Source organism: Eriocheir sinensis, chromosome 36 (assembly GCF_024679095.1).
Source record: "Eriocheir sinensis breed Jianghai 21 chromosome 36, ASM2467909v1, whole genome shotgun sequence".
NCBI classification, from domain to species: domain Eukaryota; kingdom Metazoa; phylum Arthropoda; class Malacostraca; order Decapoda; family Varunidae; genus Eriocheir; species Eriocheir sinensis.
In genome coordinates this window covers 12,115,778-12,128,277 of record NC_066544.1, presented here as the reverse complement: position 1 = coordinate 12,128,277, position 12,500 = coordinate 12,115,778, and the positions used below count along the sequence as shown (strand labels likewise).

The 12,500-nt window shown below is 51.5% G+C and overlaps 1 protein-coding gene across 12 annotated transcripts in view; it reads left to right on the top strand.

Moving 5' to 3' along the window:
* The window catches only part of LOC127007810 (spore coat protein SP96-like), a 46,160-nt gene that overhangs the window by 13,264 nt on the left and 20,396 nt on the right, over positions 1–12,500 (top strand). The window contains exons 10-12 of one of the 12 annotated variants that reach the window (XM_050879181.1): positions 1–237; positions 2,432–2,593; positions 2,781–4,319. The exon at positions 1–237 is cut by the window's left edge and continues 81 nt beyond it. The exons of 10 other annotated variants lie outside the window; for them this stretch is intronic. In XM_050879181.1, coding sequence (XP_050735138.1) covers positions 1–237; positions 2,432–2,593; positions 2,781–3,160 — 779 coding nt within the window. In that variant the 3' untranslated portion in view covers positions 3,161–4,319. Of the gene's footprint in view, positions 238–2,431; positions 2,594–2,780; positions 4,320–12,500 lie in introns of those variants that run through there. One more of the 12 variants, XM_050879183.1, reaches the window with a different exon arrangement.

Sequence of the window (12,500 nt, the reverse complement as noted above, 5' to 3'; positions counted from 1 at the left end):
GCAACACCCCTCCTACTGGCGGACCGGGCAACACCCCTCCTACTGGCGGACCGGGCAACACCCCTCCTACTGGCGGACCGGGCAACACCCCTCCTACTGGCGGACCGGGCAACACCCCTCCTACTGGGGGACCGGGCAACACCCCTCCTACTGGCGGACCGGGCAACACCCCTCCTACTGGCGGACCGGGCAACACCCCTCCTACTGGCGGACCGGGCAACACCCCTCCTACTGGAGGTCCGGGCAACACCCCCCCTACTGGCGGACCGGGCCACACCCCTCCTACTGGCGGACCGGGCCACACCCCTCCTACTGGAGGTCCGGGCAACACCCCCCCTACTGGCGGACCGGGCAACACCCCTCCTACTGGCGGACTGGCAACACCCCTCCTACTGGCGGACCGGGCCACACCCCTCCTACTGGAGGTCCGGGCAACACCCCTCCTACTGGCGGACCGGGCCACACCCCTCCTACTGGAGGTCCGGGCAACACCCCCCCTACTGGCGGACCGGGCAACACCCCTCCTACTGGCGGACCGGGCAACACCCCTCCTACTGGCGGACCGGGCAACACCCCTCCTACTGGCGGACCGGGCCACACCCCTCCTACTGGCGGACCGGGCCACACCCCTCCTACTGGAGGTCCGGGCAACACCCCCCCTACTGGCGGACCGGGCCACACCCTCTACTGGCGGACCAGGCAACACCCTCCCTACTGGCGGACCGGGCCACACCCCTCCCATTGGCGGACCGGGCCACACCCTCCTACTGGAGGTCCGGGAAACACCCCGCATACTGGCGGACCGGGCCACACCCCTCCTACTGGCGGACCGGGCCACACCCCTCCTACTGGCGGACCGGGCCACACCCCTCCTACTGGCGGACCGGGCCACACCCCTCCTACTGGAGGTCCGGGCACCCCCATACTGGCGGACCGGGCCACACCCCTCTTGCTGGCGGACCGGGCAACACCCCTCCTACTGGCGGACCGGGCAACACCCCTCCTACTGGCGGACCGGGCCACACCCCTCCTACTGGAGGTCCGGGCAACACCCCCCCTACTGGCGGACCGGGCAACACCCCTCCTACTGGCGGACCGGGCAACACCCCTCCTACTGGCGGACCGGGCAACACCCCTCCTACTGGCGGACCAGGCAACACCCTCCTACTGGCGGACCGGGCCAAACACCTCCTACTGGCGGACCGGGCCACCCCTCCTACTGGCGGACCGGGCACACCCCTCCTACTGAGGTCCGGGCAACACCCCTACTGGCGGACCGGGCAACACCCTCCTGGCGGACCGGGCAACACCCTCCTACTGGCGGACCGGGCAACACCCTCCTACTGGCGGTCCGGGCCACACCCCTCCTACTGGAGGTCCGGGCAACACCCCCCCTACTGGCGGACCGGGCAACACCCCTCCTACTGGCGGACCGGGCAACACCCCTCATACTGGCGGACCGGGCAACACCCCTCCTACTGGCGGACCAGGCAACACCCCTCCTACTGGCGGACCGGGCAACACCCCTCCTACTGGCGGACCGGGCAACACCCCACCTACTGGCGGACCGGGCAACACCCCTCCTACCGGCGGACCGGGCAACACCCCTCCTACTGGCGGACCGGGCAACACCCCTCCTACTGGCGGACCGGGCAACACCCCTCCTACTGGCGGACCGGGCAACACCCCTCCTACTGGCGGACCGGGCAACACCCCTCCTACTGGCGGACCGGGCAACAACACTCCTACTGGCGGAGCGGGCAACACCCCTACTGGCGGACCGGGCAACACCTCCTACTGGCGGACCGGGCAACACCCTCCTACTGGAGGTCCGGGCAACACCCCTACTGGCGGACCAGGCAACACCCTCCTACTGGCGGACCGGGCAACACCCTCCTACTGGCGGACCGGGCAACACCTCCTACAGGCGGACCGGGGAACACCCCTCCTGGCGGACCAGGCAACACCCCTCCTACTGGCGGACCGGGCAACACCCCTCCTACTGGAGGACCGGGCAACACCCCTCCTACTGGCGGACCGGGCAACACCCCTCCTACTGGCGGACCAGGCAACACCCCTCCTACTGGCGGACCGGGCAACACCCCTCCTACTGGCGGACCGGGCAACACCCTCCTACTGGCGGACCGGGCAACACCTCCTACTGGAGGTCCAGGCAACACCCCTACTGGCGGACCGGGCAACACCCTCCTACTGGCGGACCGGGCAACACCCTCCTACTGGCGGACCAGGCAACACCCCTCCTACTGGCGGACCAGGCAACACCCTCCTACTGGCGGACCGGGCAACACCCCTCCTACTGGCGGACCGGGCAACACCCCTCCTACTGGCGGACCGGGCAACACCCCTCCTACTGGAGGACCGGGCAACACCCCTCCTACTGGCGGACCGGACAACACCCCTCCTACTGGAGGACCGGGCAACACCCCTCCTACTGGCGGACCGGGCAACACCCCTCCTACTGGCGGACCGGGCAACACCCCTCCTACTGGCGGACCGGGCAACACCCCTCCTACTGGCGGACCGGGCAACACCCCTCCTACTGGCGGACCGGGCAACACCCCTCCTACTGGAGGTCCGGGCAACACCCCCCCTACTGGCGGACCGGGCAACACCCCTCCTACTGGCGGACCGGGCAACACCCCTCCTACTGGCGGACCGGGCAACACCCCTCCTACTGGCGGACCGGACAACACCCTCCTACTGGCGGACCGGGCAACACCCTCCTACTGGCGGACCTGGCAACACCACTACGACTGGAGGACCGGGCAACACCCCTCCTACTGGCGGACCGGGCAACACCCCTCCTACTGGCGGACCGGGCAACACCCCTCCTACTGGCGGACCGGGCAACACCCCTCCTACTGGCGGACCGGGCAACACCCCTCCTACTGGCGGACCGGGCAACACCCCTCCTACTGGAGGACCGGACAACACCCCTCCTACTGGCGGACCGGGCAACACCCCTCCTACTGGCGGACCGGGCGACACCCCTCCTACTGGCGGACCGGGCAACACCCCTCCTACTGGCGGACCGGGCAATACCCCTCCTACTGGCGGACCGGGCAACACCCCTCCTACTGGCGGACCGGGCAACACCCCTCCTACTGGCGGACCGGGCAACACCCCTTCTTCCACATAATCTGTTAGCCGTACATAATCTACCAGGTACCTGCTGCACATAATCTGTTAGCCGCACATAATCAACCAGGTACTTGCTGCACATAATCTGTTAGCCGTACATAGTCTACTAGTAACACATAATCTATTAGATTATAAGTATCTTCACAGCATCTACTACAGTCTGACTCAGCTCTGAAGGCCGTTGGGGGTGAGGCACACGGTGAATTGCCTCGCCACAGCCCTGGCAAACCTACCCTTAAAGGTGATAATATAGTCTTGATTTGCCTTTTCTTCTAAATATACTTGTTCACATTGTAAATTAGTTCTTTCTCTCGACTGTGGAGCACACGAGAGCGTGTCGGAGTAGGTGCCATCACGGGTGGATATGAGGGAGGAAGTAATGGTGTTCTGTCCTTGACCAATGACCACAGTCTGCTGACAACGTCGAAGAGCAAATTTGTCACGTGTTTTGGAATTTATTCAATTCATTGCTATTATCCTAAAACACGACACATATATAACACTGTATAGCCTTATTCGATATATACAGAATATTCAATACAATTTCAAATAGTACATAGCTAACATAATTATGAGAGAGTGATGTCCTGGGGTGATGCGGCAGCGCTGGGTAGGGGCGCGGGGCCACACCAAAACGGACTTTATAATAATATTGTGTCAGACTTAAGTGCCAAGGAATTTACTTTGAGCCTTTCCTTAGGTGATTCTCTCCCACCCATCCTATGACAGACGGAACGTATCGAAATAAGCCGAGAAAAGCTGTGACCCCTCCGTGTTATTCATCAAATAGGCTATTGATGTTTTGAACCACTGACTGCAGAGATGAAGCTGTTTGTGAAGCGACTTGTTTTATGGTTCAGGGAACTCGTCAGGTCATCTCCACAACCTGCTGTAGGATTTATAGACTCACGAATATAATAATGTCAGCACTGATGCATACTAGGAGGGCTTCTTAACACAATGCTAACAGAAAGCGAGCATTTTACTAACAATTAGCTGCATTGCTTCACGCTCAAGTTCATCAGCATTTAAGTTTGACTGAATGTGAATCTTCTTTTTGCACACTCGTATTGAATACCAGGTTATCAACAAAATATCGGTATACACTATACTTTTGTTTCGCTTCACTTGTATTTGAACTAAATGTCATCAACAAACACTGTGTATTTTTTTCCTTATATTAATAATGATACCATTTTTTGCTGTGGCGTGATTATGCCAGGAGTCATGACGAAGGGTGACCATCAAGGGACTTATGGTCCTGTTTCAATACGCTTTCGTTGAGACCTCATTTTAATGATCTAACTGTGTGTGTGTGTGTGTGTATATATATATATATATATATATATATATATATATATATATATATATATATATATATATATATATATATATCTATATATCTATATATATATACACACACACACACACACACACAGAGTAATTACGAAAGACTTGAATAAATGATTCCTATGTAAAGTGTGTTTATCTTTAAGAATCATCAAAGATCACATGATTTATTCATGAATGTTACTAAGAGAGAGAGAGAGAGAGAGAGAGAGAGAGAGAGAGAGAGAGAGAGAGTGACACTGGGCGAGAGACAAGCCAGTCCTCGTCGACAGACCGACTTGGTCGGTGAGGCTGCGGTCGGCCGATAGAGTCGGTCTGTCGGCACCTCCCCTCCCTTTCACGAGCCTCCTTGGAGAGACGTACGCGCTCTTCCCTGACGGTCTTCATATATATAGCTCGTGTCACCACCCTTATGGTGTTGACAAATATTAAAAAAAAAAGATACAGGGCTTAAATATTATAAATATCTACTTTATTGATACATGAGCACAAACCAGCTAATTTCCGAATAACACGTATTGAGGTTTAGGGTAGAATACGTTCTGCTGCACAATGTCACACAGTAATGAAGGAACTGATAAGGCTGACGATGAAAGATGAAGAGGAAAGGGAAAATCTAAACAAACTTTACTCAAGGGTGGTGCAAATAAAACAAAAGTTTTCTCTTGTTTCACACCGTAACTTGTAAATAGTTTAATAAATATATGATTTATGGCTTACTGAGGACAAATAAAGGTGTACGATAAAAGGAGGTGTTATTCCCAGGTTCGATACAGTGCAATCGACAAGCAAATCTTATCAATGAAAATCAATGGAAAGGATTCATATTTTGATCAAATTCCTTAAGATGCCCGCCACTTTTGAAAGGGCTAAGAACTTTTTTTTCCGAGTCTGTTCAATAATGCGTAGGCCAAAAGAGTTGGTGCTTAACATTCATATATAAAATGAGTTGGCTGATGAGGAGGTGGGGAGCCAAATATGCAAGAAGGGAAGAAAATCCAGTGTAATTATCATATTTATTATTATTACTATTATTATTATTATTATTATTATTATTATTATTATTATTATTATTATTATTACTATTATCATTATTATTACTGTTAACATTATTATTGTTGTTGTTGTTATTACCCCTCCTACCAACCCATAAGATTGCCATAATGGCCAAGCATTGGTTTCCGGTAAGGCATGGCCCACACCCGGGGCTTTTCTTTGCTTCCTCCATTGTCGTAGCTTCATCAACAGTCAGGTTAACTCCAATGTGTGTTGCGTTCAGTCTGCTGGCGGTAGTGGAGGTAAGCAATCACAGAATTATGGGTTGTATCCTCCATCACGCAGTCCCTGTGCTTGGTGTTGATCGTCCTGTGGAACTGGGCAAAGTGGAGTCCAAGATGGGCACGCCCCCTTTTTATTGTCATCTGGACACAGGTGAGGAGGTCTCAAGATGATCACCAACTGTCCATTATAATTACGTCCTATAGTCGATCGACTCTAACTTAAGCCTAACTTGGCCCTGGGAAACCCCCATTATTTACACATCTAGCGATGACCTGCGCATGGCGATCTGTCTCACTGTTTATTAGTCTGTACGTTATCTATTTATGGAATATATATATATATATATATATATATATATATATATATATATATATATATATATATATATCTATATATATATATATATTGTTACGCCACCGCCACCCGCACACCACATCTACAGCACGAGCAGGCGGTGTACCTCAACCCCAGACCACCACACGCGGGTCGTGAACACCCAAAACAGCAAGACACAGCGCCGACACACTCCCAAGGCCGCCAACACACCACGAGCGGACAGGGCAGGGCAAGGAGGCTTACAGCGTGGGTTTTCTTCTTTACTGAACAGCTCCAACACCGTACAAACACTGGTTCACAAGGCACAGTACTCCCAGTACACAGAGGGGGGGCAGACAAAGGACAGGGCTCCCCAAAAGGCGGGCAGGGCACACACAGGCGGGCAGCGCACGTTTCCTCTGGCTCGCAGCTCAACTCTCTCTCTCTCTCTCTCTGGATCCGCCACTCCCAGGCCGGGCAGCCGCAATGCACCCCATGCCCCGGCCATCACACCACTCCGCACCACAAACTAGCACCCCCCCCACCACACACACACAAATACACAAATACACATGAAATTATACCCCCTGGCATAACACTACCCCCCTCCCTAGAAAAGCAGTCGACCCGACTGCCCCAACATTCAACACAAAAAGAATACACGAAAATCGGTCCTCCACAGTCTCTTCTCGCGCCCCCAAGGGTCTCCGCCTGTCACCCACGCCGTCGAACAGCCGCCAGTCCTCAGTGGGCTCTTCCACGCCATCCGCTCCACGCAACACCGGCTCCTGGCCTCCACCCTCGGGGCAAGGTGCCCTCGCCCGGCTGTGACTACCTCCCCACGCAGCCATGCTCGAAAACCTCTTGGAAGCAAAGGGCACCTCTCCGGTCACCCTCTCCAGCTCCCGTTCGAGGCCACCACAAGCCTTACTGGCCCGCGTCAGGTAGTCGAGGCCCAGCAACCACGCCTCGTCTCGATCGGCGACGTCCACCGGCCGGCGCTCCACAGCGCTGCCCACGCCGATACGAGCCTCCACTGGCCCCTCCAGCATCACACACTACCCTGGGTCAGGCCGCGCCGAGCACTCCTCAGCCCCCGGTGTCCACTGTCACGCATCGTGGCTACATCCGCTAATCTTCCCACTGGCAACGCGCTGGTCGGGTGGTGGCAGCTTACACAAGGCGGGGCCCGAGGGCGGGAGACGGCTGGAAGTCGGCCCCCTTCTCCGGCCCGTCCGCGATTCCCGCCCGCGCCGCGTCCCTGGGCCTGGGGCAGGTGCTCGAGCGGTGGCCAGTCTGGCCACAATCCTTGCAGCTAGGCTGGTGGGCGTCGGGCTCAGCCGGTCAAGGGAACGCGTCCTTCGCTCTCTCGGGCACCGACTACGCCTGTACCCCTTCTCGCCCCAGCCCCAGCGCGAGCCATGGAGACCCCCCGGGCTCGCCTTCCTCGGCGCTGCCTTCATCTTTACCTTCGCCATCCGGCCCCGGAGGTCATGGCAGGGAGGGGGGGGGGGGTCGCCTCTAGGCTGCTGGTCGTCTTCAGGAAGGCCTCGCACCCCAAGGCCCTCGTCAGCGCGTCGAGCGTGTCCTTGATCCTCGGCAGGGGATGAGTCTTCGCCAGTCTCGTCCCTCAGCGCCCGGCAGTCCACACAGAAGCGCTGCGTGCTGTCCTTCTTCATATCCAGGACTACCGCTGAGGGCCACGGACTGTCTGTCCGCTCAATCACCCCCTGCGCCGCCAGCTCGTTGGTTACCGCGAGGAATCGATTCCTCGCGGTACCAGGGACCTGGACTGGGTACCGCGAGGAATCGATTCCTCGCGGTAACCGGTACCGGTACCTGGTACCGCGAAACCTCATGATCACTTGGGTGCCGGGAAGCGTCATGATCACTCGGCACTGCGCATTGCCGCTAGTACCGATACCGTCTGGATCTTAGTGACGCTCGGCGCTCGCCCGCCCGCCTCCATGTGGCATCACGCGGTATGGGCCCTGTATGGAGACGCTGAGTCACTGCCTCGCTGACCGTCCCCCCAAGTTCCCACCATTTTGTCCTGCTCTTCGTTTCCATCACAGCTCCCGTTTCCATTATTTCATTATTTGATTTATTTATTGGAGTTACTGGATAATTCTTCATGTCCGATTCTTTTTCTTTTTTAGGTTGCTAATAAATAGTTATTGTTATTAGACTATGATCGAGTACCCATATCACCGAGATATCCACTCACTGAGTGGTGATCTCTCTCTCTCTCTCTCTCTCTCTCTGAATGAAGTGAATATTTATTTTTTCGATAAAAAAAATAGCATGTATAGTTATTATGGATGTACTCGATCATAGTCTAATAACAATAAGAATATTTAGTAGCAACCTAAAAAAAAATCGGACATGAATTATCAATAAATTCAATAAATAAATCCGAGCAATCTGGTACCGGTACCGTACCGTTTAGCTGGTACCGTTAGTACCGGTACTGGTACCGATACCTGCCCCCCCCTACCCGCCAGAACTGAGCCCCGTTCCCGCGTGCGACCTGCCACCTCTCGCTGCTGCCTCTCCGCCTCCACTTCCTCCCTCAGGCCCTGAGCCTCGCCTTCCGGGGTTTTCTGCACCTCCTCCAGCCGTTCGCTCCTCATATATCCGTGTGCGGCTGCATTTCCACTTTCTGAGACGAGAAACTGTACTGGATAACCTCGGCAAGATGGCGGGCCTGCTCTGCCTGCTCGAGTGCCCTCTCGTCTGCCTTCCGAGCCTGCTCGTCTGCCTTCTCCCTCATACCGGCCAGCATGGCAGCGATCAAGTCCAACTGGCTCGGTTTCCCTTCACCCGCATCAGCCTCGACCTTGCCCGCCTCCTCACCCTCACGGCGGCTGTCCCGAGACGCCATGGCGGCAGGGCTTAACTCACTGTTCACTGTTCACTAATCGCACTCCTATGACACCACTGTTACACCTCCACCACCCCCACAACACACTCCACAGCACGAGCAGGCAGTGTACCTCAACTCCAGACCACTACAGGTGGGTCGTGAACACCCAGAACAGCAAGACACACAGCGCCGACACAATCCCAAGGCCGCCAACACACCACGAGGGAAGCAAGGCAGGGCAAAGACTCTCACATAGCGTGTTTTCTTCTTTACTAATCAGCTCCAACACCGTACAAACACTGGTTCACAAGGCACAATAACTCCCAGTACACAAAGGGGAGCAGACAAAGCACAGGGCTCCCCAAAAGGCGAGCAGGGCACACACAGGCGGGCAGCGCACGTCTCTACTGGTTCGTAGAGGTGGGCAGGTACCGGTACCAGTACCGGTAATAGTGGTACCAGCTATACGGTACGGTACCGGTACCAGACTGCTCGGTACCGGTATCAATACTAGCCACTCGCTCATAGTGTCCCTCATTTCTTCCTCACCGAGTGAGGCTGAGACCGAGTGCCTGAGTGGATATCTCGGTAATATGGATATTCTCTCTCTCTCTCTCTCTCTCTCTCTCCACTGAGTGAAGTGAATATTTATTTTTCGATAGAAATTAGCATATATATAGTTATTATGGATGGACTCATATAGTCTAATACCGATAACAATATATATATATATATATATATATATATATATATATATATATATATATATATATATATATATATATATATATATATATATATATATATATATATATATATATATATATATATATATATATATATATATATATATATATATATATATATATATATTAACATATCTAATATATATATAATATATATATATATATATATATATATATATAAATATATATATATATATATATATATATATATATATATATATATATATATATATATATATATATATATATACGACTGCATGGTGTTATGTATGGCTTGAGATTTGAGGAAAGACAACGACTCTGTACACCTTCCATTTCACTTGGCAACGTGGCTCATGCGATGATGCCGCACCGTTCACTTTTCCGCCACCACGGAAGACTCACGTAGGTCTCACTCTCGAGTCCTGCACAACCAAGCAAAATATATTATATATAACGTAAATAAGAGAGAGAGAGAGAGAGAGAGAGAGAGAGAGAGAGAGAGAGATGATTCTCTCTCTCTCTCTCTCTCTCTCTCTCTCTCTCTCTCTCTCTATATCTATTTTGCTATGTGCAGGACGCGAGAGTGAGACCTGCGTGAGTCTTCCGTGGTGGCGGGAGAGTGAATGGTGCGGCACCATCACATGAGCCACGTTGCCAAGTGAAATGGAAGGTTTATAGAGTCGTTGTCTTTCCCTCAAATCCCAAGCCATTCACAACACCCTGCAGTCGTAATATATATATATATATATATATATATATATATATATATATATATATATATATATATATATATCTATATATATATATAAAAATAAAAAGAAGAATCGGACATGAAGAATTATCTAATAGATAAGTTAATAAAATATATTAACTTATCTATTAGATAATATATATATATATATATATATATATATATATATATATATATATATATATATATATATATATATATATATTGTTATCGGTATTAGACTATATGAGTCCATCCATAGTAGCGAGCTCCTCTAAGGAGAGTGATGGGGTGATGTGGCAATAGCGCGGCTCAGGGGAAGCGTGCCTAAAGGCTCAAGTTAGATTCGATAGACTATAATAACGTCGTTATCACCTCCAGATGCCGTTAGGATCATCCTTTTCCTGCCGGTGCCAGTTAAGACCATTGTAAACAGTCTTGGCCATCATGTCGGGAGACCATCGCTGCCCACATACGACGGTCGGAACACCGTCCGTACCCAACGAGATGTTGTCTTATTTAATAACGTCGTTCCTTGGCGTACAACAAAAACAGCACACCCACCACACCCAAGGTCACGCGGCCAAGATGATTGGCAAATCGAACGTCGGGAGGCGTCGGGAGTTATGATCACGTATGTGTGAGTGACAAAAGTCTTAAAGACAAAACACTGAAACGTCTCAGGAATGCAGCGGAAGTGGAACTCTCGTTCCTAGGCTCAACTTTAATTGGTTTGGAGTTGGGTAAAGAGTGGGGGGAAGGGTAGGCTATATGAAAGATTAGTATTAGCTTGTCTCGCGCTCACATCCCTTGATGTTAGGGTAACATACATGGTTTAATTAATTTATGATTATATAACAGGCCTAAATTTCTAGCATCACAGCGACGCATTCGTAGCACTATACAGCCTTATCAAATCTATACAGAATATTTAATACACAATTCCTAATAGCAAATAGCTGACATGAGTGTGATGCATTGGGAATGATACGTCAGCGCTTGGGAGAGGCGCAGCGCCCCTGCCAAATGGACTTAATATTTGTATCAGACTTTAGTGTGTTGTAATGTCTCAGCTGTTCCTGGAAAACCTGGAAAGAGTGTACCTAATATATTTTCTGTGGTATATGTCTGTCCATTTTGATGTACATGTCGTGTTTCAGGCTATGCTATTGGCTCAGCATCTTTGAAGTATCAAATGCTGAGACAGGCAAAAGTTTGCACTTCCCACCCCCCAAACTTTACTAGACAACAGAATTAGCGTATATGAAATTTTGTGCATGCTTAGAGAGGTCGTTCACTATTCCGTTCTGATTCAGGAGAAGGAAACTGCATGGAAAATATATAACAGTGAGCATGTTCTAGTAGGTCCCAAATGCCAAGTTGTGTTTTACTGTTGCCTACTGGTTAGAGAAAAACACACAAAAGAAGGATGAAGAGGAGTAAGCGGGGGAGATGAAGGAAGTACAAAGGCAAAATTATGGAGAAGTTAGAGAAAAGGTGGTATTTAAAAAAAAGATGAAGAAGAGCCAGGCAGTTAAATCGCTGCGTAAACAGGGTAAATAAAGGAAGAGGAAGAGGCAGAGAAAGAAGAGAAGTAGATGGCCAAAGTTGCTATAGCAAAATAACGGTGGAGTACACAGCGAGGTTTTTGACAGGAGTGTCAATGCCTTCAGTCACTCTCCCGTCCCCCAGGCAGGAAGAAGAGGAGAGGTCACCACAGTCACAATGCACGAGGGCTGGGGGCGGGGCTTGGTCAGTGACGTCGGAACTCACACCTGTCCATCCCGCAGGTGTTCCTGAAAATACCTGGTGTTTTGGGTCTCGCTTCTGTTTATTCATTATATTTTTGCCTGTGTGTAGCATGGGGACCACACCTGTTGGCTTTTGTGTTGAGAGTAGATGCCAACAGGAACACTGCCCTCGGTGGTGGTCCTTTCCTTTTGGGCTAAGTTGCGCGTACGATTAGAGACAGATAAACCTGTATTCCAAAGGTCCACTACACGAGTTAGTGGCAATCATAAAAAAATCTTAATAATGATGATGTTGATGATGATGATAATAATAATAA